General features: G+C 35.0%; 1 protein-coding gene across 4 annotated transcripts in view; it reads left to right on the top strand.

Annotated features, from left to right (window-relative positions):
• ERCC6L2 (ERCC excision repair 6 like 2) overlaps positions 1-27335 on the top strand; it is a 140322-nt gene that overhangs the window by 67522 nt on the left and 45465 nt on the right. For all 4 annotated transcript variants that reach the window (XM_030832886.3, XM_030832887.2, XM_030832883.2 and 1 more), the window contains exons 12-13: positions 9775-9870; positions 20668-20767. In XM_030832886.3, coding sequence (XP_030688746.2) covers positions 9775-9870; positions 20668-20767 — 196 coding nt within the window. The remainder of the gene's footprint in view (positions 1-9774; positions 9871-20667; positions 20768-27335) is intronic.

The raw sequence follows: 27335 nt of genomic DNA on the forward strand, positions 1-27335 counted from the left end.
GCAGAGCAGCTCAACATTTATAGGTTTTATAAAAGTTAAATCAGTTCTAACACCTATTTATGAATCTCTCAATAAACTTTTTAAGAAATACACTCACTTTAGAGAAAGATTTGATATAAACACCTAAGATTAATCCCTTTTGGGGGGTAACAAATCTGTAACTTTCAACATCTAATGTAATAAGTATTTTATAGATGTGCTTCCACTATCTTTCAAAAAGAATTTCAAAGGACTTTTATTTATTTATTTATTTATTTATTTTAAATTGAAGTATAGTTGACTTACAGTGTCATTTGTATTAGTTTCAAGTGTACAGCACAATGATTCAGTTATATATATACATATGTGTGTGTGTGTGTGTGTGTGTGTGTGTGTGTATATATATATATATTCTTTTTCAGATTCTTTTCCCTTAGAGGTTATTACAAAATACTGAGTATAGTTCCCTTTGCTATAGAGTAGATCCCTGTTGGTTATGTGTCTTATCTCTAGTAGTGTATATCCGTTAATCCCATCGTCCATCGTCTTAATATATCCCTCCCCTCCCTTTCTCTGTGAGTCTCTTTTTATTTTGGAAAGTTCATTTGTATCTTTTTTTTTTTTTTTTTTAGATTCCACATGTAAGTGATATCATATGATATTTATCTTTCTCTGTCTGGCTTACTTCACTTAGTATGATAATGTCAAGGTCCATCCATGTTGCTGCAAATGGCAGTATTTCATTCTTTTTTATCGCTGAGTAATATTCCATTGTGTGTGTATATTATATATATATATATACCACATCTTTATCCATTCATCTGTTGATGGACAGTTAAGCTGCTTCCATTTCTTGGTTATTGTAAATAGTGCTGCAGTTAACACTGGGGTGCATGTATCTTTTCAAATTATAGTTTTCTCTGGATATATGCCCAGGAGTGAGATTGCAGGATCATATGGTAGCTCTATTTTAGTTTCTTAAGAAACCTCCATACTGTTTTCCATAGTGGCTGTACCAATTTACATTCCCACCAACGGTGTAGGAGGGTTTCCTTTTTTCCATGCCCTCTCCAGCATTTATTATTTGTAGACTTTTTGATGATGGCCATTCTAACTGGAGTGAGGTGATACTTCATTGTAGTTTCGATTTGCATTTCTCTAGTAATTAGTGATGTTGAGCATTTTTTCATGTGACTGTTGGCCATCTGTATGTCCTCTTTGGAGAAATGTCTGTATAGATCTTCTGCCCATTTTTTGATTGGGTTGTTTTTTGATATTGAGCTGTATAAGCTGTTTGTATATTTTAGAAAGTAATCTCAGGGGACTTTTAAAATAAACATATAAAATACAAAAAATGGAAAACTAAGTCAAAATAAAAATTATTTTGGGAACTCTCTGGCAGTCCAGTGGTTAAGACTTGGCACTTTCATTGTCATGGTCTGGGTTCAATCCCTGGTCAGGGAACTAAGGTCCCACAAGCTGCACGGCGTGGTCAAAAAAAAAAGTAAAGTAATATCTGCAAATCAATCAATGTGATATACCACATTAACACATTGAAGAATAAAAATCATATGGTCATCTCAATAGATGAAGAAAAAGAGTTTGACAAAATTCAACATCCATTTACCATAAAAACTCTCAGCAAAGTGGGTATACAGGGAACATACATCAACATAATAAAGGCCATATATGAAAAACCCACAGCTAATAATATACTCAATGGTAAAAAGCTGAAAACTTTTCCTATAAGGTCAGGAACAAAAGGAGGATGCCCAGTTCTCACCAATTCTATTTAACATGGTACAGTGATTCCTAGCCTCAGTAATCAGATAAGAAAGATTAAAAGGCATACAAATTGGAACAGAAGAAGCAAAATTGTCAGTATTTGCAGATGTCATGATTCTACATATAGAAAACCCTAAAGACACTACCAAAAAACTATTAGAACTAATAAATAAATTCAGTAAAGTTGCAGGACACAAAATTAACATACAGAAATTTGTTGCATTACTATACCAAATAACAAACTATCAGAGAAATTAAGGAAACAATTTTATTTACAGTTGTGTCAAAAAGAACATAATAACTAGGAATAATTTTAACTAAGGAGGTAAAAGATATGTACACTGAAAACTATAACACAAATATGAAAGAAATTGAAGACAACACAAATAAATGTAAAGATATACCATGTTAATGGATTGGAAGAATTAACATTGTTAAAATGTCCATATAACCCAAAGCAATCTTCATATTCAATACAATCCCTATCAAAATACCCATGACATTTTTCACAGAACAGATAGTCCTAAAATTTGTATGGAACCACAAAAGATCCCAAATAGCCAAAGCAGCTTGAGAAAGAAGAAGGAAACTAGAGGTGTTATGCTTCCTGATTTCAGAATCAAATGTCTGGTACACAAAGCTATAATAATCAAACAACATGGTACTGGTACAAAACCAGACACATGGATCAATGGAACAGAGTAGAGAGCGCAGAAATAAACCCACACTTACATGGTCAATTAATCTATGACAAAGGAGCCAAGAATATACAGTGGGGAACAGACAGTCTCTTCAAAAATGATATTGAGAAAATTGGACAGATACATGAAAAAGAATGAAAGTAGACCGTTTTCTAACCCCACATGCAAAAATAAGCTCAAAGTGGATTAAACTTTTAATGTTAGACCTGAAACCATGAAAGTCCTGGAAGAAAATATAAGTAGTACACTATTGGACATCGATCTTAGTAATATTTTTTGGATCTGTCTGGGCAAGGACAACAGGAGCAAGAATAAACAAATGTGACTACATCAAACTAAAGAGCTTTGGCACAGTGAAGGAAACCATCAATGAAATGAAAAGGCAACCTACTGAATAGGAGAAGATAACTGTAAATGATATGTTCAATAAGGGGTTAATATTCTAAATATATAAGGAACTCGTAAAACTCAATATCAAAAAAAACAATCCAATTAAGAAATCAGCAGAGGACCTGAATAGACATTTTCAAAGAAGACATACAGATGTCCAGCAGGCACATGAAAAGGTGCTTAACATCACTAATCTTCAGGGAAATGTAGATCAAATCAAAAAGAGGTTATCACCTCATGTCTGTTATCAAAAAGACAAGAAATAACAAGTGTTGGTGAGGATGTGGGGAGAAGGGAACCATTGTGCACTGTTGGTGGGAATGTAAACTGATACAGTTACTATGGAAACCAGTATGGAGGTTCCTCAAAAAATTAAAAATAGAACTGTCACACAATCTAGCAATTCCACTTCTGGACATTTATCTGAAGAAAATGCAAAACACTAATTTGAATAGATATATGTATCTCAATGTTCATTACAGCAGTATTTAGAATAGCTAAGATATGGAAGCAACCTAAGTGTCCATTGATAAATGAAGTGGATAAAGATTACACACACACACACACACACACACACACATATATATACAATGGAATATTACTTAGCCATAAAAAGAATGAAATCTTGCCATTTGTGACAACATGGATGGACCTAGAGGTATAATCTAAGTGAAATAAGATGGAGAAAGACTAGTACCATATGATTTCACTTATACGTGGTATCTAAAAGACAAAACAAAAGAACAAACATAGCAAAACAGAAACAGACTCATAGATACAGAGAACAAGCTAGTGGTTGCCAGGGGGGAAGGGGTGAGATAGGTGAAGGAGTTTGAAAGGTACAAAATAAAGAAGTCATGGCGATGCAATGTAGAGCATAGGAATATATTCAATTTTTTAAAAAGTCTTATTTATATGTTTCAAATCTAGCTGATCAGTTTTACATATATTTCATTTTTTATGGTTTCTTGCTTTTTTATTTCTTTAGTAATTTTAGTAATTTTTAAAAATATCTTTTTGAATGGCATTTTTGCTCTATTAACTCCTGTGCTTGGGGGGTGCTAATCCTTCTATTTGTTCTTCCCTCTGGCTTTTGCTTATGGTAGATGGTTTCTTCACACATTTTGTAATTTTTTATTTTGAGCTTATCTTCAGTGGGGCTTCTTTCCTCTGTGGAAATCCTTTGGAGACTGGTTGTAGGAGTTCTCCATTACTGTGATTTTACTTTGACTTCTTTGTTAGGCATCCCAAGCAGGACAAGAGAAGTTTTGGATTCCTGTTTCCCTATGACTGAATTCAAAGAGTGATTTGTTACCAAAGTCCTTACATTTGTTACATAAAGAACCTTACAAGGCATAATAAATCCATTCTTTAGCTATGTTTTTCAAAAGACATATGCTCAGTTTTTGTTTTGTTTTCCTTGTTTTGCAAAAATTTATATTTAATTTCTAGGTGTTGAAACAAAAGAGTTTCACACTGGCTCAGCCCATCATTTTTGCCAGAATCCTAATTCTTCATTATCTTTTAGTTTATCAGCTTTAAACAGCTTGGACTCTTTGTTATGTTAGAGGAGGATTTAGTTTACTTACACTCCTCCCTCCCCATTTTCCACACACTCTTTACTATTTTTATTTTTATTATTTGTCTATAAATTACTTTTTTAACCTGAAATAATATACTTCAATCTTTGATTTTTAGTCCAGCAACTTTCTACAGTATCTTTTAAGTACTTGTAATGTGTAGTATTAGCATTAGCACACATCCACCCTTTCTTCTACTTTTGTCACATCATCTGTCAGCTTTTTTTTTTTTTTTTTTTTTTTGCGGTACGCAGGCCTTTCACTGTTGTGGCCTCTCCATTTGCGGAGCACAGGCTCTGGACGCGCAGGCTCAGCGGCCATGGCTCACGGGCCCAGCCACTCTGCGGCATGTGGGATCTTCCCGGACCGGGGCATGAACCTGTGTCCCCTGCATCGGCAGGCGGACTCTCAACCACTGTGCCACCAGGGAAGCCCTCGTCTGTCAGCTATTTTAACAAATAACTTTGTACGCCAGAATATATAGAAAGTAAATTTTATGTTTCTTTGAATATCAGCAAATGTCTTTTATGTGCTCTGTCACTTGCTACTTTGGCCAACTGTAGAATTCTAGATTGAAAATAATTTCCTCTCAGATCTTTGTGGTATTACAACATTGTTTTCTGGTATTTAGTGTTGTTGAATTTTTGTCTATTGCCAATCTGATTCTCCTTCCTCTTTGTGAACTCACAAGAGTTTCTCTTCATCTGTTGTATTCTGAAATTTCACAGTGATATTTGAGTCTTGGTCTGGGGTTTTAGTTCATTTATTTTGCGGGGCATAATCCGAGGGCTTGTATTTTTCAACTCTGGAAAATTCTCTTTGATTATTTCTTTGACGATGGCTTCTCTTCCATTTCCTTTGGTATTTCTCTCAGACACTAGGTTATCTGATTTTAGGGCTCCTACAATGATTCTTTTTTTTTTTTCCGGCCGCACTATGCAGCTCGTGGGATCTTAGTTCCCCGACTAGGGATTGAACCCAGGCCCTTTGCTGTGAAAGCTCGGAGTCCTTACCACTGAACCGCCAGGGAATTCCCTACAATGATTCATTAAACCTCTGAACTTGGACTCTTACTTCATATTTTTATCTTTTTTGCTCTATATTCTGAAAAATGTCATTTTCTGATGTTATTATTTTATTTTAAATAACTGATTTTGTCTTTTTTTTTTAAGGCCTTGTTCTCTGAATTATCTTTATTCTGAAATGTCAACACCTTAAAGCTTTGCTTTCCATAATCATCTCATTCAATTAATTAAGGAAGGGTTATCTGGCATTTTTCCTTGGGTTGGGATTTTTATTGTAATCACTGAATTTATAAATGACTTTGGAGAAAAGTGACATTTTAATGCTATCGAACCTTCCTATCTACGAACATGGTATCTCTTATATTTAGGTTTCTCAGAAGTATTTGTTCAAGTGACTACATTCGACCTTTTATAATAGTTAATACATAACAGTAAAATTTAATTCATTGACAGAATTTTTTTGTGGAATATTAAGATATGGTTAAAATATATTTTTTTACATATTTATTGACACAAAATAGAATGTGGAAGACCTAAGGAATGAATAGCCTGCATGTTTATTAGCAATCTATCTTAATACCATTCTTCAGCTTGAACAGGGCTATAGTCTAAATATTTTATTGCTTAAGGAGTAAGCCTTTGCTGTTATCCATATGAGAGGAGTGATACGTTTGAAAGTTTATGATTCTGAGTTGTATTATCGTCAAATAGCGAATCACCTCATCTCTAGAGATAGAGTTTAGAGATTATTTTTTTCTTTAAAAGAAACATTGCCTCTGCTTTAACTCGGACAGTCTTAAGTTGTAACTTCAGAATATCTTTGAAGATTGTTACCTCAAGTGGTGACCTTCCTGTGACTCATTTAGGGCATCTGAAATAAATTCATGCATATCTTACTGACAAGAAGCTAACTGAACAGTTGACTAGACTTACTTTTGGTGTTAAGTGTTAGAAAATATTTCTTGATTTCCAATTTTATTTTGATATAACTGGTTGATTTTTCACATAACTAGTCTAATTATATAATCTTATGAACCTTGTTTCTTCAGAATTTTCCCCATCACCATAGTAGGCAGATAAACTTCTAACTTCTCTTCTACTTGTTGGGTATCTAAATCCCACCCACTTCCGGAATTTACCCATTTTTTAAATCCTTTCCCAAACTTCCTCTTTATCCCACCTAACTTCTTTCTTTGAGTTTAAGTCTCTGTGACATCTTTATGCTGTTGCCTCTAATAAATAATTTTCCAAAGGAGAAAATTCAATTTCTATTGAATATTGAACAAGTCAGGATACTTGGGTTTGAATCCAGACACTGGCCACCTCAGAGACCTTGAGCAAGTTAATCGGTATTTCAGATTCTTAATTTTCTCATCTGTGAAATGAGAATAATAGTTAGCTCATAGACCTGTGTTGAGGATGAAAGAATAGAATATATGAAAATATCTTGCACCATTCCTGGTATATAGTAGATGCTCAATAAATGTTATTTTTTTTCTATTTTGATAAAAACTGTATAAGAGAAGATTATTAACATTTTCCCTCCCTGGATGGTTAGTATCTAGTGTAAAGCATTATCTAAGTGTGAGTTACATGATGGTCTAAGCATCTGAAAAGGGAAAATCAGCAAGAGAAAGCCTCAGTAAAGGCTTTGAAGGTTGAGATTAGAAAAACGAAGAAAATGATTTTATTATTGGATTTTAATTTTACCTTCCCTTTAAAAAATACAAAATTTTATCATTATTATATAATAAAATAATTATTAAGTGTATGGTGTTTAGACCCAGAAAATTCAAAACATGAGAAGATAACAGTTATTTTTAGGTAAAATCTAATATGCTATGCAGGCAGCTGAAATCTTTAACTCAGTAGACAAGCATTTTATATATTCAGTTTTGCTAAAAGATACATTTAGAAAAGATATCTTTAGAAATAAACTTCATTCCAAAATGAATTATTTGTATTCTGACATGTTTTGACTGATAGAAAAATGAATCTATCAAATCCATTAAGCAATATCATATTTTAAAAACTGTCAAAATATACATATATCTTTCGTGGTTTCTTTTCATTGTATCTTTTAACCACAGGTCAATTAAATGAAGATAAAGCTTTGGCTTTCCAAAGAATTGAGGGGTTTTAAACAGGAATGGCATACTTAGTTTTCTATATTCTGTGCTTAGAATTATTTTATGTAATGTGGGGATGGATTTAAGGTCTGAGGTAAGGGAAGACAGGAAGCCACTGAAGTAATACATACAGGTGTGACATAAAAGCTTGACCTAGGGCAAGTGAAAATAGGAATGGAGAAAGGACTCATGAAAAAAACATTTTTGAGGTAAATTTGACAGGACTGGATATTGGTTGACTTTTTAGTTGTTTTATTTTATCTTTCCTCTAAGTCTGTTGGTGACAAATTCTCTTAGTTTTCCTTAATCTGAGAATGTCATGATTCCCCTTTCATTCCTGAAGGATATTCTTGCTGGATATAGAATTCTGGGTTGATAGTTCTTTGAGCACTTGAAAATGTACTGCTTCCTCCTCGCCACCTTGGTTTCTAATGAGAAATCCACTGTCATTTGATGTTTCCTTAAAAGTTGTGTATCATTTCTCTCTGACTGCTTTCAAGAGTTTTTCTTTGTCTTTTGTTTGCAGAAGTTTAATTATGCTGTATTTTAGCATAGGTTTCTTTGGGTTTATCATTCTGGGAGTTCATGCAACTTTCTGCATTCTGTAAGTTTATCTCTTTTCCCAAATTTGGGAAGTTTTCAGCTATATTTCTTTCAATATTGTTTCAGTCTCACTCTCTCTTTTCTCCCAGGACTACAATGATAGAAGTGTTAGCTCTTCTGTTACTGTCCCTCAGGCCTCTAAGAATGTGGTTTTATTTTTCAGTATATTTTCTTTCTGTTGTTCAGATTGGGTAAATATCAATAATATTGAACTGCTCTTATGTTTATTGATTCTATCATCTGTCATCTCCACTGTACTATCAAGTCCATCCAGCAAGTTTTGTAATTCAGTAATTTTTCAATTCTAAAATTTTCATTTGGTATCCTCTCTTTCTTTGCTGAGACTTTCTATTTTTAATTGTTTCAAGCATATTTGTAATTATTTTTTGAAGCATTTTTATTGTGGCTGCATTAAAATCCTTGTCAGATAATTCCAACATCTGCTTCTTTGCAGTGTTGTCGTATGTTAATTGTCTTTTCTTATAGAAATTGAGATTTTCCTAGACCTTGGTAAGACTAGTAATTTTTTATTGTATGCTCGACATTTTGAGTATTATGTTATGAAACTCTGTATCTTATTTAAAACTTCTGTTTTACCCAGACACCATGCCAGCCACATGGGCTGGAAATCCATGTCTCTTTCTTGACCTCTGTTGACACCCTGAGTTTGAGGCACTTCATTGCTATTTCTCCATGGCTTCCACCCACACTACAGAGGGGCCTGGTTATAGCTGGGCAGAAATGAAAAGTTCCGGCTCCTCAATCAGTCTTCTCTGACACCACCTGAGTGAGAATGAGAGGTACCTCATTACTGTCAAAGGTGGAATTTAGTCTCCTCACTTAGCCTTTGCTGACCAGGTTAGGGTTGGAGCCACAGATTTTTTTCTGTGGTGTTTGCAAGAAAGAATAGGCTGTTCATTATCTAACATTTTTCTGTCTTAAAACTCTGTATCTTTCCTGGTTCTTTGGCTAAAGGAAGAAGGCTTTTCTTGGGGCTTTTTCGGTCTGTGACTGTTGGCTGCTGGCATTTCCAGTTCACTGGCTTCTCCAGAACCCAATCTGGGATATATTAGGCAAAAATAAAGCCAGGGAACTCACTGCCATGTCATTCCTTAGGTTTTTGTGGTCTCTAGCCAATTTGTGTTCTCTCTACCTTTCATAATCTTGTGTTTTATTTTATATATAATGCCCAGGGTTTTTAGCTGTACTTAGTGGGAGGAATAAGGAGAAGCACATTTTTTTTAAGTGTGTATATTTATTTAGCTGGAGTATACTAGCAGTTTTTAAAACTTATGTTAGGAAAATCTTCGAGAATAGTATTTGAGTATCCAAAAAAATGTAAAAACCAGCACAACCTACTTACATGGTCTCTAATGCTCAAATTTCTTAGGGATATTCTAGAGTGGTACAAAAAAAATTGTTCCATAGCTGTTTTACTTGTGGCATATTGTGTTTTAATCACCTTACTTTTATAATGTTAATGTAATATTGTATTGATTTGGTTATAGAAACCTGGCATAATTGAGTTGGAAAGCAAAATTTATTTTTGCTGTTTTAATGTGCTCTTTTCTGTTTACTCCAGGGCTGGTGGACTAGGCCTCAATTTTGTTGGTGCCAATGTGGTGATATTATTTGATCCTACATGGAATCCAGCCAATGATCTTCAAGCAGTTGACAGGTACAATGGTGACAAAATTTAAAGTGACCTGCAAATACTTTTAATCTAAAAATGCTCCTGAATTTTTTAGGTTGCTTACAATGTGACTGTCATTAGAAGATAGGGAAGACCTTGTAAAAAAATTTTAAACGTTTATTTAAGATAACCCTGAACTTCTGAATCCAAATGACAGGCTGATAATAGCCATTAATTTTCCATTCATCTCAAAATCCCATTATTGTGACAAGATTAATTTAGAAGAAAGAATAAATCCCCAGTACTGCAGGAAAATAGAAAAGTCACTACTAGTAGATCAGAAGTTTTGAGAAACTCGTGGGAGAATTTTTATGATGAAGGAACCAGCAGAGAAAAGCAACAATCCCAAGTCAACAGGTGAGCACAGAGAAATTCAAGCATGGGTTCAGCAACTTCAGGATTTGGGAGTAGACTAAAGTACATCCTTATGGGAAATTAATTAATGTGCTGACTCTAAAACAAATTCCTTTTCCACACCTTGTACATAAAGAGGGATTAACCTATAACATGTGCTCCTTGATCAAAACTGAAAGAATCATTTCATATATTTTATAAGTAAGTGGGGAATGAGGCTGACAAAAGGTTCTTGCAGTGGATGTTTGGACCAGATCATAAAGCATTGAAACCCAGCTTTCTTATACAGTCCATTTCATCAGTGTCTTATAGTTTTCTGAGTAAAGTTCTTTTACCTCCTTAGTTAAATTTATTTCTGGATATTTTATTCTTTTTGATGTGATTGTGAATGGAATTATGTTCTTAATTTCTCTTTCTAATAGTTCATTGTTAGCATATAGAAATGCAGCAGATTTCTGTTTATTAATTTTGTATCCTGCAGCCTTACCAAATTCATTGATGAGCTCTAGTAGTTTTTTGCTGGCATCATTAGAATTTTCTATGTATAGTGTCATGTCACCTGTAAACACTGACAGTTTTACTTCTTCCTCTCTAATTTGGATACTTTTATTTCTTTTTCTTGCCTAATTGCTGTGGCAAAGACTTCTAATACTATGTTGAATAAAAGTGTCCAGAGTGGGCATTCTTCTCTTGTTCCTGATCTTAGAGAAATGCTCTCAATATTTCACCATTCAGTATGTTGTTAGCTCTGGACTTATCATATATGGCCTTTATTATGTTGAGGTATGTTCCCTCTGTACTCACTTTATTGAGAGTTTTTATCATAAATTGATGTTGAATTTTTTCAAAAGCTTTTTCCACATCTATTGAGATGATAATATGATTTTTATTCTTTAATGTGTTAACGTGGTATATCACATTGATTGATTGCAGACATTGAACCATACTTGTGTCCCTGGGATAAATCTCACTTGATCATGGTGTATGATCCTTTTTTTTTTTTTTTTTTACTGTTTTTTCCTCCATTTTCCTTTTTTTTTTTTAATCTTTATTGGAGTATAATTGCTTTACAAGGTTGTGTTACTTTCTGCTCTATAACAAAATGAATCAGCTATACATATACATATATCCCCATATCCCCTCCCTGTTGCATCTCCCTCCCACCCTCCTTATCCTAACCCTCTAGGTGGTCACAAAGCACTGAGCTGATCTCCCTGTGCTATGCAGCTGCTTCCCACTAGCTGTGTTTTACATTTGGTAGTGTATATATGTCAGTGCCACTCTTTCACTTCTTCCCAGCTTACCCTTCCCCCTCCCCGTGTTCACAATTCCATTCTCTACGTCTGTGTCTTTTTTCATGTTTGCCCCTAGGTTCTTCAGAATCATTTTTTTGTTTTTCAGATTCCATGTATATATGTGTTGGCATACACTATTTGTTTTTCTCTTTCTGACTTACTTCACTCTGTATAACAGACTCTAGATCCATCCACCTCACTACAAATAACTCATTTTTGTTTCATTTTATGGCTGAGTAATATTCCGTTGTATATATGGGCCACATCTTCTTTATCCATTCATCTGTCAGTGGACACTTAGGTTGCTTCCATGTCCTGGCAATTGTAAATAGTGCTGCAATGAACATTGGGGTACATGTGTTTTTTGAATTATGGTTTTCTCAGGGTATATGCCCCGTAGTGGGATTGCTGGGTCGTGTGGTAGTTCTACTTTTAGTTTCTTAAGGAATCTCCATACTGTTCTCCACAGTGGCTGTATCAGTTTACATTCCCACCAGTAGTGCAAGAGGGTTCCTTTTTCTCCACACACTCTCCAGCATTTATTGTTGTAGATTTTTTCATGATGGCCATTCTGACCGGTGTGAGGTGATACCTCATTGTAGTTTTGATTTGCATTTCTCTAATGATTAGTGATGTTGAGCATCCTTTCATATGTTTGTTGGCAATCTGTATGTCTTTGAAGAAATGTCTATTTAGGTCTTCTGCCCATTTTTGGATTGGGTTCTTGTTTTTTGATATTGGAGCTGCGTGAGCTGCTTGTATATTTTGGAGATTAATCCATTGTCAGCTGCTTCATTTGCAAATGTTTTCCCCCTTTCTGAGGGTTGTCTTTTCATCTTGTTTATGGTTTCTTTTGCTGTGCAAAAGCTTTTCAGTTTCATTAGGTCCCATTTGTTTACGTTTCTTTTTATTTCCACTTCTCTAGGAGGTGGGTAAAAAAGAATCTTGTTGTGATTTATGTCATAGAGTGTTCTGCCTATGTTTTCCTCTAAGAGGTTTATAGTGTCTGGCCTTACATTTAGGTCTTTAATCCATTTTGAGTTTACTTTTCTGTATGGTGTTACGGAGTGTTGTAATTTCATTCTTTTACATGTAGCTGTCCAGTTTTCCCACACCACTTACTGAAGAGGCTGCCTTTTCTCCATTGTATATTCTTGCCTCCTTTATCAAAGATAAGGTTACCATATGTGCATGGGTTTGTCTCTGGGCTTTCTATCCTGTTTCATTGATCTATATTTCTGTTTTTGTGCCAGTATCATACTGTCTTGATTACTTTAGCTTTGTAGTATAGTCTGAAGTCAGGGAGCCTGTTTCCTCCAGCTCCATTTTTCTTTCTCAAGATTGCTTTGGCTGTTTGGGGTCTTTTGTGTTTCCATACAAATTGTGAAAATTTTTGTTCTAGTTCTGTGAAAAATGCCATTGGTAGTTTGATAGGGATTGCATTGAATCTGTAGATTGCTTTGGGGAGTATAGTCATTTTCACAATGTTGATTCTTCCAATCCAAAAACATGGTATATCTCTCCATCTGTTTATATCATCTTTAATTTCTTTCATCAGTGTCTTATAGTTTTCTGTACAGGTCTTTTGTCTCCTTAGGTAGGTTAATTCCTAGATATTTTATTCTTTTTGTTGCAGTGGTAAATGGGAGTGTTTCCTTAATTTCTCTTTCAGATTTTTCGTCATTAGTGTATAGGAATACAAGAGATTTCTGTGCATTAATTTTTTATCCTGCTACTTTACCAAATTCATTGATTAGCTCTAGTAGTTTTCTGGTAGCATCTTTAGGATTCTCTATGTATAGTATCATGTCATCTGCAAACAGTGACAGCTTTACTCCTTCTTTTCCGATTTGGATTCCTTTTATTTCTTTTTCTTCTCTGATTGCCGTGGCTAAAACTTCCAAAACTATGTTGACTAATAGCGGTGAGAGTGGGCAGCCTTGTCTTGTTCCTGATCTTGGTGGAAATGGTTTCGGTTTTTCACCATTGAGAATGATGTTGGCTGTGGGTTTGTCATGTATGGTCTTTATTATGTTGAGGTAAGTTCCCTCTATGCCTACTTTCTGGAGAGTTTTTATCATAAATTGGTGTTGAATTTTGTCAAAAGCTTTTTCTGCATCTATTGGGATGATCATATGGTCTTTATCCTTCAGTGTGTTAATATGTTGTATCACATTGATTGATTTTTATACATTGATCAATCCTTGCATTCCTGGGATAAACCCCACTTGATCATGGTGTATGATCCTTTTAATGTGCTGCTGGATTCTGTTTGCTAGTATTTTGTTGAGGATTTTTGCATCTATGTTCATCAGTGATATTGGCCTGTAGTTTTCCTTCCTTGTGACATCTTTGTCTGGTTTTGGTATCAGGGTGATGGTGGCCTTGTAGAATGAGTTTGGGACTGTTCCTCCCTCTGCTATATTTTGGAAGAGTTTGAGAAGGATAGGTGTTAGCTCTTCTCGAAATATTTGATAGAATTCGCCTGTGAAGCTCTCTGTTCCTAGACTTTTTTTTGTTGGAATATTTTTTATCACAGTTTCAATTTCATTGCTTGTGATTGGTGTGTATGATCCTTTTAATGTACTGTTGAATTCAGTTTGCTACGTTTTGTTGAGGATTTTTGCATCTATGTTCATCAGTGATATTAGCCTGTAACTTTCTTTTTTTATGGTATCTTTGTATGGTTTTGGTATCAGGGCAATGCTGGCCTCATAGAATGAACTTGAAAGTGTGCTTTTGCAATTTTTTTGGAATAGTTTGAGAAGGATATTGTTAATTCTTCTCTAAATGTTTGTTGAATTCAACTCTGAAGCTGTCTGGTCCTACACTGTTTTTTGTTGGTAGTTTTGTGATTACTGATCCAATTTTATTACTGGTAATTAGTCTGTTTAAAATTTCTATTTGTTCCTGGTTCAGTCTTGGGAGATTATTCATTTCTAGGAATTTGTTCATTTCTTCTAAGTTGTTTACTTTATTGACATAAAATTGTAGTAATCTTTTATGATCCTTTGTATTTCTATGGTATCAGTTGTAACTGTTTCATTTCTGATTTGATTGATTTAAGTCTTCTCTCTTTTCTTGAAGAATCTGGCTAAAGGTTTATCAACCTTTGTTATCGTTTTGAAGAACCAGCTCTTAGTTTCATTGATCTTTTCTTTTTTTTTTTTTTTTTTTTTTTTTTGCGGCTTGCGGGCCTCTTACTGTTGTGGCCTCTCCCGTTGCGGAGCGCAGGCTCCAGACGCACAGGCTCAGCGGCCATGGCTCACGCGCCCAGCCGCTCCGCAGCATGTGGGATCTTCCCGGACTGGGGCACGAACCTGGGTCCCCTATCGGCAGGCAGACTCTCAACCACTGTGCCACCAGGGAAGCCCTTTTCTTTTTTTTTAAGTCTCTCATTTATTTCTGTTCTGATCTTTATTTCTTTCCTTCATAACTTTCAGTTTTGTTTTTTCTTTTTCTAGTTCCTTTAGGTGTAAGTTTAAGATGTTGATTTGGGTTTTTTCTTGTTTCCTGAGGTAGGCTTGTAATGCTATAAGCCTTGAAACTGCTCTTGCTCAGTCCCACAGATTTTGGATCATTGTGTTTCCATTTTCATTTGTCTCCAGGTATATTTTTATTTCTTCTCTGATTTCTTCAGTGATCCATTGGTTGTTTAGTAGCATATTGTTTAAACTCATGTGTTTGTGTTTTTGCAGGTTTTTTTTTTAAATAGTTGACTTTTAGTCTCATATTGTTGTATCAGAAAAGATGATTGATATGATTCCAATCTTAAATTTACTAAGACTTGTTTGTTGCGTAGCATATTGTCTATCCTGGACAGTGTTCCATGTGAACTTGAAAAAAATGTGCATTCTTCTGCTTTTGGATGGAATATTCTATATTTATCTGTTAAGTCCATCTGATAAAATACGTTGTTTAAGGCCAGTGTTTCCTGATTGATTTTCTGTCTGGATGATCTGTCCAGTAATGTCAGTTGGGTGTTAAAGTTCCCTACTATTATTGTATTACTGTCAGTCTATCCCTTTATGTCTGTTAATAATTTGCTTTATGTATTTAGGTCCTCCTATGCTGGGTGCACATCCATTTACAAGTGTTATACCTTCTTCTTGAATTGATCCCTTGATCATTATGTAATGTCTTTCTTTGTCTCTTACTACAGTCTTTGTTTTACAGTCTGTTTTTTCTGATATAAGTATTGCCACCCCAGTTTTCTTTTCCTTTCCATTTTTAAGGAATACCTTTTCCCATTGCCTCACTTTCAGTCTGTGTATCTTTAGCTCAAGAGTGAGTCTCTTGTAGGCAGCATATAGATGGGTCTTGTTTTTGTATCCAATCAGCCACACTGTGTCTTTTGATTGTAGCATCTAGTGTGTGTATATATATGTATATATATATATATATATATTTAGTCCATATATTTTTAAAGTAATTAGTGATAGGTATGTTCTCCTTTCCATTTTGTTAATTGTTTGGTGGTTGTTTTTGTAATTATTTTTGTGTCTTTCTTCTCTTCCTTGTGATTTGATGGCTATCTTTAGTGCTATGTTGGCATTCCTTTCTCTTTTTCATATGTGTTTAGATTTTTGGTTTGTGGCTACCAAAAGTTCCTCAAAAGGATAACATAAATTGCTGATCTTTCAAGTTCACATACACTTAAGAACCCTACATGTTTACTCTCCTCCCCCGCCGTGTTTGCTGTTTTTGACATCATATTTTACATCTTTTTGATTTATGTAGCCCTCAACTACTTATAATGGATATACACGATTTTACTACTTTTGTCTTTAAACCTTCCTACTAGCTTTATACATGGTTGGTTTACTACCGTTACTGTATATTTGCCTTTACCAATGAGATTTTTTTCCTTTCGTAATTTTCATATATCTAGATGTAGCCTTTTCTTTTTCACATAGAAAAGTCCCTGTAACATTTCTTGGAAGCTGGTTTGGTGGTGCAGAACTCTTAGCTTTTGCTTGTCTGTAAAACTTTTGATCTCTCCATCAAATCTATATGAAAGCCTTGCCAAATAGAGTATTCTTGGTTGTAGGTTTTTCCCTTTCATCACTTTAAGTATATCATGCCACTCACTTCTGGCCCTGCAGAGTTTCTCCTGAAAAGTCAGCTGATAGCATTATGGAAGTGCCTTTGTATGTAACTTGTTGCTTTTCCTTTTGCTGCTTTTTAATATTCTCTCTTTATCTTTAATTTTTGCAGTTTTAATTGCAATGTTTCTTGGTGTGCTCCTGTTTAGGTTGATCCTATTTTGTGCTTCCTGGACCTGGACGTCTTTCCTTTTCCAGGTTAGGGAAGTTTTCAGCTATTATGTCTTCAAATATGGTCTCTGCCCCTTTCTCACTCTTCTTCTGGGACCCCTGTAATGTGAATGCTAGTATGCTTGATGTAGTCCCAGAAGTCTCAAACTGTCCTCCTTTCTTTTTATTCGTTTTTCTTTTATCTATTCCTTCAGTGATTTCCACTGCTGTGTCTACCAGCTCACTGATCCATTGCTCTGTATCATATGATCAACTGTTAATTCCTTCTAGTGTACTTTTAAAGTTGTATTTCTGCATTTTTTATTATTGAGATATAACTGACATATCATAGTATTTTTTAAGTGAAGTATAGTTGATTTACAGTAATATATTAGTTTTGAGTGTACAGCATAGCAATTCAGTATTTTTACAGATTATACTCCATTGAAAGTTATTACAAGATAATGGCTATAATTCCCTGTGCTATATAATATCTCCTTGTTGCTAATCTATTTTATATACAGTAGTTTCATCTCTTAATCCCATACCTGTATCTCATCCCCATCTGCTTCCCTCTCCCCACTGGTAAGCATGAATTTGTTTTCTATATCTGTAATTCTGTTTTTCTATATACATTCGCTTGTTTTATTTTTTAGGTTTCACATATAAGTGATATCATATAGTATTTTTCTTTATCTGTCTGCCTTAATTCAGTAAGCATAATATTCTCTAAGTCCATCCATGATGCTGCAGTTGGCAGAATTTCATTCTTTTTTTATGGCTGAATAATAATCCATTCTATATATGTACCACATCTTCTTTATCCATTTGTATGTTGATGGACACTGGATTGCTTACATATCTTGGCTATTGTAATTAATACTTCTCTGGATATTGGGGTGCATGTATCTTTCAAATTAGTGTTTTCATTTTTTCCAGATATATACACAGAAGTGGAATTGCTGGATTATAGCATAGTTCTATTTTTAGTTTTTTGAGGAACCTCCATACTGTTTTCCATAGTGGCTGTACCAATTTACATTCCCACCAACAGTGTACAAGTGTTCCCTTTTCCCCACATCCTTGCCAACATTTGTTATTTGTGGTCTTTGTGATGATAGCTATTCTAAGAGGTATGAGGTGATAGCTCATTGTCGTTTTGATTTGCATTTCTCTAAAAATTAGCAATGTTGAGCATCTTTTCCTATGCCTGTTAGCTGTGTATATGTCTTCTTAGGAAAATATCTTTTCAGCTTTTCTGCCCCATTTTTTGATTGGATTGTTTGGGTTTTTTGACATTTTTTTTTGATATTGAGTTGTATGAGCTATTTATATTTTTTGGATATTAACCCCTTGATGGTCATATCATTTGCAAATATTTTCTCCCATTCTTTAGGTTGTTGTCTTGTTTTGTCAGTGGTTTCCTTTGCTGTGCAAAAGCTTGTAAGTTTGATTAGGTCCCATTTATTTATTTTTGCTGTTGTTTCTTTTGCCTTAGGAGACTGATCCAAAAACTGTTGCTAAGATTTACGTCAAAGATTGTTCTATGTTCTCTTCTAGGAGTTTTATAGTTTCAATTATTACATTTAGGTCTTTAATCCATTTGGAGTTTATTTTTGTAGTTGGTGAGTAAATGTTCTATTCTCATTGTTTTACATGTGGCTGTCCAGTTTTCCCAGAACCACTTATTGAAGAGACTGTTTTCTCCATTGTATATTCTTGCCTTCTCTGTCATAGATTAGTTGACCATAGGTGCTTGGGTTTATTTCTGGGCTCTCTATTCTGTTCTGTTGATCTATACTAAGGAGAAATGTTAAGGAGAGAGTTTCAATTTCAAATGAAAGGACTCTAATGGTATCTCTAAGTCATAGGAAAATATAAAGTTCTCCAGTACAGGTAAGTACATAAACAAATATCAAAACCAGTATTATTATAATTTTGGCTTATAATTCTTCTCCTTGTTTTCTACAGGATTTAAAAGACAAATGCATAAAACTAATTATAAATCTGCTAATGAATACATGACATATAAAGATATAATTTATAACATCAATAAGATAAAAGGTGAAAGCAGAGCTGTAAAGGAAATTATTTTAATGCAATTGAAATTAAGTTGGTATCAATTTAAGATAGAATAAATTTGAATCCACACAGTCTGACTTGCAGAGCCTGCACTTTTAACCAGCCTCTTGCCAGTGACAACTGCCCAGGAAAATAGTCAAATGAAAACCACAGAAAAATATCCATTTCTTTTTGTCTTAACAACATTTGTTTTAATTTTGTTCTTTTTCATCTAGGCCATCAAGACTTATTTATCCCAGTGTTCCCTCGAAACACAGTTCACTGTGCTTTGGCTTTCAGTGAAAGTTAGTTGACAGTAAAACTAAATGAACAGAATTCCTCTTCCTCTCCTTCCATTTACTCTGACAGGAGGAGCAAAGAAGAGAAATGAAAATACTGACCTCCACACTGTATAACAGTTTCTCGACACTTGTCTTTGCATGATAAAAGACCATTTACATATCCATACTTGATAGACCTAGAAAATGATGAAGCATAGGTCCAGTGTAACATGTTATAAGGTTTTTGTCTGTAAAGATTCAAGAATATGTATTCTGACAGAATCTATCCCATTCAGCAAACAATTGCCTTACACCCAAAAGACATTTCCTTAGATACATATTTTTTTTTTTTAGACCCAAATCCATTGTGGGAGAGAAAGGGATTATGAGTCCCTCTCTATCCAGGCTGCAGGATGGAAGTGAGAATTGCAGTAACTTACCCCTGGCTTTGCTGTGTCACAGGAGCCCCCATTCTTTTCTGGGAATGCAAGATTTTCAGTACCAAGATGTCCTCTAGTAAAAGCCCTTCTCTGTGAGGAGGAATGGGTGAAGGAGGCAGAAGGAGCACCAAATATAACAATACAGTGTGACTTCATAAGGTCAAAATTAAATTTCCCCCAAATTGTAACATTTTCAAGCATGAAGCAGTATGGCTTTGCCCCTGATCCCCCATGACTATAACAGGTATTTAGAAACAGATGACCTCATTCAGAACATCCAATAAAACCTCCACCTGGGAGAAGCTACAGGGACTGGACCTATAGTTAATCAGTGTGGTGAGTCAGGTTAGCGTTTTAATTAGCACTGCAGTCCATATCAAAACACCTGGGGTACTAATCATCTGAGTGATCCAGTCAGACAGACTGCTTGGAAGTCTCTGTGGATGAAGGCTGTAAATCTGCACTTCCATAGGCTTGCCAGTTGATTACTGCTTTACCTCCAAGGTTTTTTTTAACAGTTTCGTTGAGATATAATTAACATACAATAAACTGCACATATTGAAGTGTACAGCTGATAAGTTTTGCTGTAGGTATACACCATGAAACCATTACCACAATCAAGAGAGTGAACATATCCATCACCCCCCAAATTTTCCTTGTGCTACTTTGTAATCCATTCATCTTGCCCCTCCCAGGCCCGCCCCCAAGCAACCACTGATCTGCTTCCTGTCACTGTGGATTAGTTTGCGTTTTTGAGAGTTTTATATAAATGGAATCATTCATAAGCTTAAGACTGCCATAAAAGAAAAATCTGAATTTAGGAAAAGTTTTTACACAGTAGAAGGTGATGTTTATAACAGAAATGAAGTTGATATGTATATTTTTTCTATAATACTTTCCTCCTCAATGACTGACCTTTTTATATGAATTTCTGTTTTTACATTATTATTAAATAATATAGCATATCTAAACATAAGATATTTCTTTTGAAATTAAAATTTTAGCAATATTTCATTTTTATATCCAAAAGTTACCTCCTGAACCCGAAGTTGTTTCACTTGATCTTGGTTGCCTTTTGTTTTTAATGTTTTTACAGAGCATATAGGATTGGGCAATGCAGAGATGTCAAAGTGCTTAGGCTGATATCCTTGGGAACTGTGGAGGAGATCATGTACTTACGACAGGTATACAAGCAGGTAAATATATTTCCCTTTTTCTAATTTAAACACTTGTCAGTTTTTAAAAATTAATAATAAATTTGTGTACAAATATGTTTTTTATTTTATTCTAGCTATAATAAGGAATTTAATAAGATTATGAAATATACTGTAGAATACACTTCTATAAAACAGATTAAATCTTAGGTTCATTGAATTTTAGAGCTGAAAGTTTCTTAGAGCAGTACTTCTTTAATGTACACATGAATTACCTAGGGATCTTTAAAATACAGATTCTGATTTAGTAGTTCTGGGTGAAGCGCAAGATTCTGCATTTTTAACAAGCTCCCGGAAGTGCCAACACTACTAGTCTGCAGATCACAATTTGAGTAGCAAGGTCACAGCTCCCCAAACTGTGGGCCAAGATGTAAGTGTATGCCACAGATGGGGTACAGGTGCACCCAGACATCCTACAGCTCTCTGGGCAGCAAGATTATCTAAGCCAGCTTCCAGCCTTGAGTAAACTCCTCTTCGAGTAGATGTTCACATGTTTCCATTATCTATGTGTGCATGAAGAAGACTGGAGAGGAATACCTTAGAGATATCTAATACAAATGTTTCGTGTTGTATGTAATGAAACTGGGATCCAGGACACCCCAGTAAATGAAATTATAGGAATAGAACTCAAGTGCACTAACTACTGTGCTGATGCTTTTAATATTCATCTAAAATTGCATTAACTCTTTAATATCCTTAGGGTATCAATTACTACTCCATTTATGCCTCTAAATAAAGTTTAGCTAGTCTGTAACTGCCTGCTTGAGAAGATCTGGAATGAGGTTCAAGTTTAATTATAAATGTTAAATTTGAATTACTCCCTATATATTCAGCTGGAATCTGTTTAAGAGCAAACATCTGCCACATGTGGTGGTAGTTAACCTAAGAATGATCCAGTCTTAAATTTGTGCTATTTTCTTAATTCTAAAAATAGAATTGTACACAGCAGTGTTTATTTTTCTTAAAGCATTTAGCTCTGTAAGAAACCTTTAATCTTTTTGTTCTTAGGTATAGCACAACTACTTGAAAATTATTTTTTCAGACATTAACTAATCTTGGAAAAAAGTAGGATATTATTTTTTCATGTTAGGAGCAGCTATTTAGAATACTATCTTTGACTTGTCACAAGAGTCTTTCCTCAATCACATAGTAAGTTTTCTTGATCCCATTACTATATGTATTTCCTTTTTGCCTATTCATCTGACTCATTTAATGAAATAAAATGGCCTTTTATATAATAATATGTAATAAAAAGGCTTCAGAAGATGAGGGTAATTTTAAGTTTTCAGAACTTTGTATGATCTAATTGCTTATTAAAATAAGCCACTTAAGGAACATTCAGCCATACAACTTGATAAGCACAAATAAAGATAAGATGGCAATCATATGAGGAAATGGCATAAATGTGATTTAAACATTGATTGGAATTTGAACCAAGGGTGCAAATGGCAAACACACGCTAGCCTCACAAGTGTTCCTCAAATCTCTTGGGAGGAAAACAATCCAAAATGATGTTTTAAAATTCTGTAAAAATGTTGGAAAGAAAAAAGAGTTCTCTCTGTGGGCCAAAAATGATAAGGAACCCTGAAAGACAAAAGGCAGTTGAGATGAGATTGAAGGAAGAAACAAAGCTAAACTCAGTCATGAGAAGACTACTAGAAAAGGTAGGTGCAACTTGTGAATATTCCAAGCTTAGAGTCAACAGATACTAAAAATAGAAAGGAGCCTTGGGTTAACTGTGATGCCCCCTCTTTGGGTATTATTAGTGATCTAACAAGGTGGTTTAACCCTTATGATCTTTCCCCCATTGTACCAGATTGTAGACAATGGAAATGTCTGCTCTCAAGTAGGAACAATAAGTAGAACTACTGGAAGGAAGGAAACAAAGCTCTAAATTTTTGCTGAAATCAAGAAGAAAGTCCGAAATAATAAATATTTGCAAACCCCTCCACCTGCTGCCTGCTTTGAATAATTACTGCAGTAGGCCTAGATAAGCCCGTTAGGCATTTGACAGATGAATATTCCCCCCCCACCCCTCCAAAACAATAATTAGTATTGAACAGTTTAGGAAAATAAACACTGTGAAAATGGCCCTCAAAGATACCAGGTCCTAATCCCTGGAACCTATAAATGTTACTTTATATGGAAAAAAGGGTCTTTGCAGATGTGATTAAATTAAGAATTTTTGAGATGGGGAGATTAGCCTGGATTGTCCAGGTGGGCCCTAAATCATAAGCATTCTTATAAGTAGGAAGCAAAGGGAAATCTGACAGAGACAGAAGGGAAGCCAGTGTAACCCCAGAGACAAGAGATTGGAGCTATGTAGTTATAAACTAAGGAATGCTGGCAGCCACCAGAAGTGAAAAGAGGCAAGGAATGGATCCTCCCCTAGAGCCTATGAAGAGAACATGGCTCTGCCAAAACTTCATTTCATTCTGGTGATACTGATATCAGACTTCTAGCCTCCTGTAAGAACTATAAGAGAATACATTTCTGTTCTGTTAAGCCACCAAGTTTATGATAATTTATTACAAGAGATATAGGAACTCATATAGGCACTAAAAAAGAATTAACATCAGAGAAAACAAAATTAATAGAAAAGAGTAAAAGATTTTTAAAGAAATATCACTATTCAAAAGGTAAATGAGGTTGTAGGATCCTGGGAGCACCAAAAGACTACTAGAAAAAAAATCCATTAGAGATCCAGAAAACGAGAAACTCCAGCAATAGGCTGAATAGCAAAGAACAAAGTTTTCATCTAAAAGAAAGAGCCATGCAATTCTTCTAGATTACAGAGCAAAAAGACAGAGGAAGAACGAACACATGTAAGAAAACTTAGGAGAAATGAAGGCTAGATGTAGAAGTTCCAATATCAGTCTTATAGTTGAGCAAGGGAACAGAAGAAAGAGAAGGAAGAAGTCCCAAAGGATGAGAGTCCACAGATTATGAGCCCCACTGAGTGTTAAATAGGGTGAATGAAAATAGATCCACACTTACATTGTCTTTCTATAATTGTAAAACCCTTAAAATTTCCAGAGATAAACTTCATGGAGAGAAAAAAAATTGTCTACAAGAGTACTAGAATTAAATAGCTAGCTAACTTCTTAATAGCAATACTGGATATTTCGGAGCAGTAACTTCAAATGAGGGGAAATCATAGTTCTATATTGTCAAAGAAAGTGAATTTTTAATTCAAAACTTTTCCACAGTGGTGGAAATTTTTCCTTCAGTGGTGAGTTCTATCAAACATTTAATATTCTTTTTGAGAACAGAGGAGGGAACAATTCTAGCCTACTTTAGAAAGATAGAAGAATCCCGATGCCAGAATTGGCAAAGACATTACAAGAACAGAAAATTATAGACAAATATGTCTCATGAACATAAATGTAAAAAGTCTTTAACAAAGCCTCTGTTAGAAGTTGAATTGTGCCCCCCCCAAAAAAAATAAAATAAAAAATATATGTTGAAGTCCTTAACCCCTGGTACCTGTGAATGGAATCTTATTTGGAAGTAAGGTCTTTGCAGATGTAATCAAGTTAAATAAGGTTATACTCTATAAAGGTGGGCCCTAATTCAATGACTGGTTTCTTATAAGAGGGAAATTTGGATACAGACAGACACAGAAGGAGGATGCCATGTGATGACAGAGGCAAAGATTACAGTGATGAAGCTGCAAACTGAGGAATGCCTAGGACTGCCAGCAACCACCAGAAACTAGGAAGAGGAATGGAAGGATATTCCCTTAGAACCTTCAGAGAGACCATGGCCCTGCCAATATCTTGATTTCAGACTTTTAGCCTCCAGAACTGAGAGAGAATAAATTTCTGTTGTTTTACACCACCTGGTTTATGGTACTTTGTTACAGCAGCCTTAGGAAACTGATATAGCCTCTAAGGCAAATATTGTAAATTTGACTACATTTTTATATGAAACTTCTATATGACAAATGAACTATAAGCCAAATTACAGGAGAGACCAGAGGAAATGCTTGCCATAAGTATAATAAATTAGCATCTATAATATATAAAGAACTCCTACAAACCAATAAAAAGACTGATTAGGCATTTTAGTGAAGAAAAAATACAAACAGTTAACATGTATATGAAAAGATGCTTAACTACACTTATAATGGAGAAGTAAAAAATAAGATCGTGTTCTGCACGTTCTGCAAAAGACTTTTTTGTTTTGTTCTGTGGGGGGTTTTTTAGGGAGGTGAGGAGATTGGCGTTGCTCATTGTTGTTGGGGATATTTTTAAAGAGGTGTTAATATAGTATTTTTGAGAATACAACTTGGTGCACTTATTTTAGAAGCTAATTTAACAGCATTTTTAAAATGCACTTTCTCCCTATTTACCTGGCAGAAATATTCTCACATATGCACATTGAAGGATGACAAGGATTTATATTCAGAATTGTTAGTATTTGTTCAAAAAATGAAAAAAGGAACAGCCTAAATGTCCAATAGTAACAGAATTAACATAAATTCTGATATACCCATATACAGCAAAAAAATTTTTTTAAAGATTATAGAGCAAATGTACTGATGTGGCACAATCTTTAAGACATTTTAAGTGGGGCAAAAGTAACTTGCAGAACAAGTATATCAATTGTGTTTATTTATAAAACTGTTTCTACATGTATGTATAAATAGTTCTAACTGCATTGAAAAAGATCTAGGAAGGATAAACCTAAACATTACAGTGTTGGTTAGACTGATAAGGGATGATCTGTGTTGTTCAAGGGGGACTTGCCGTTTGATGTTTTTGTTTATGTTTGTTGTGATAATGCCTTCACAACATAAAATATATTTTATACTTTAAAAAAATTGCTTATATAGCAACTGCGCTCCTTTAGGTTTGGAGCATTGCATGTAATCTAAAATTTGGCATTCAAAAATTCATCTTTCATATATATGTAATTTATTTAGAAATTAATATGTATTTACAGAAGAGTTACAAGATCAGTACAGAGAACTCCCAATTAACGTCACCCAAATTCCCCAGTTGTTAACATTTTACCACATTTGCTTTCTCTTTCTCTCAGCCATGATCTTTATTCTTTTTCTGAACCGTTTTAGAGGAAGTTGAAGATTTATCACCTTTAAATTCTTTGTTTTCTCCCAAATAAGGACACCGTCCTATTTATATGTACATATAAAAATAGCTTTATGCATTATAAACACTCAATTTTACATATTGTTCTGCAACTTGCTTCTCCCTTACCGCCCCCCCGCCACTCTCCTCTCAAAAATGCAGTTATCCATGGGCTTCCCTGGTGGCGTAGTGGTTGAGAGTCCGCCTGCCGATGCAGGGGACACCGGTTCATACCCCGGTCCGGGAGGATCCCACATGCCGCGGAGCGGGTAGGCCCATGAGCCATGGCCACTGAGCCTGCGCGTCCGGAGCCTGTGCTCTGCAATGGGAGAGGCCACAACAGTGAGAAGCCCACGTACCGCAAAAAAAAAAAAAAAAATGCAGTTATCCAAATCAAGAAACTAACACTTACACAGCATCACCTTGTAATCCATAGAACCCATTCAGATTTCATCAGCTTTCCTGGCAATGTCTCCTTTCTCTTTCTGGCTCAGGATCCAATCCAGGATCATAATTACATTTCTTTTTGTGTCTCTTAAGTTTTCTTCAACCTTAAGTTACCCAGGCTTTTCTGGTCTTTCATGACCTTGACAGTTTTAAAAAATAAAGCCTTTCCTAGTGTATGCTTTCCCTCAACATATGTCCATGTGATGTTTCCTCATCTTCCAACTCAAGACAAGAAGCCTTGACAAGAATGGTACAGAAAGAATGCTGTGCTCTTCTCATTGCATTGGTCAGAAGGCACCTGGTGGTGACCTGATCCACCACTGGTGATATTAACCTTGATCACCTGTCAAGTTTGTGTCTGCCAGCTTTTTACACTGCAGAGTCACCATCTTTTTCATTTGTAAAATAGTATATATTTTATGGGGAGATCATCAGAGACTATGCTGTTATAGTCAGCCCTCTATATCCATGGGTTCTGCATCCTCAGATTCAGCCAACCATGGATTCAAAGTATTCAGAAAGAAAATTCCAGAAAGTTCCAAAAGCAAAACTTGAATTTGCTGTGTGCTGTTTACCTAACATTTACATTGTATTTACAACTATTTACACAGCATTTACATTGTATTAGATATTATAAGTAATCTGGAGATGATTTAAAGTATATAGGAAATAATGCATAGCTTATATGCAAATACTATGCCATTTAATAAAAGGGACTTGAGCATCCATGGGTTTTGTTATCCGTGGGGATCCTGGAACCAATCCCCCCGATACCAAGGGACGACGGACAGCTGTATCCTGTTCCTCATCAAGCTTGTACTCATCAGCCTTAGCTTTCATTGATGATTCCCGCCTGAATCGGCCACTACTATGATGGTTTGTCAGACGGTGATTTTTCTATTTCCATTATTACTTCCTTTATATTTGTTGGCATTCTACCATAAAAAAAGAGCTTTCCCTTCTCTTCCATTTATTTAATCTGTGTGGACTCATGAGATAGTATTTTAGTA

The sequence above is a fragment of the Globicephala melas genome, chromosome 6 (genome assembly GCF_963455315.2).
Source record: "Globicephala melas chromosome 6, mGloMel1.2, whole genome shotgun sequence".
Classification (NCBI taxonomy): Eukaryota; Metazoa; Chordata; class Mammalia; order Artiodactyla; family Delphinidae; genus Globicephala; species Globicephala melas.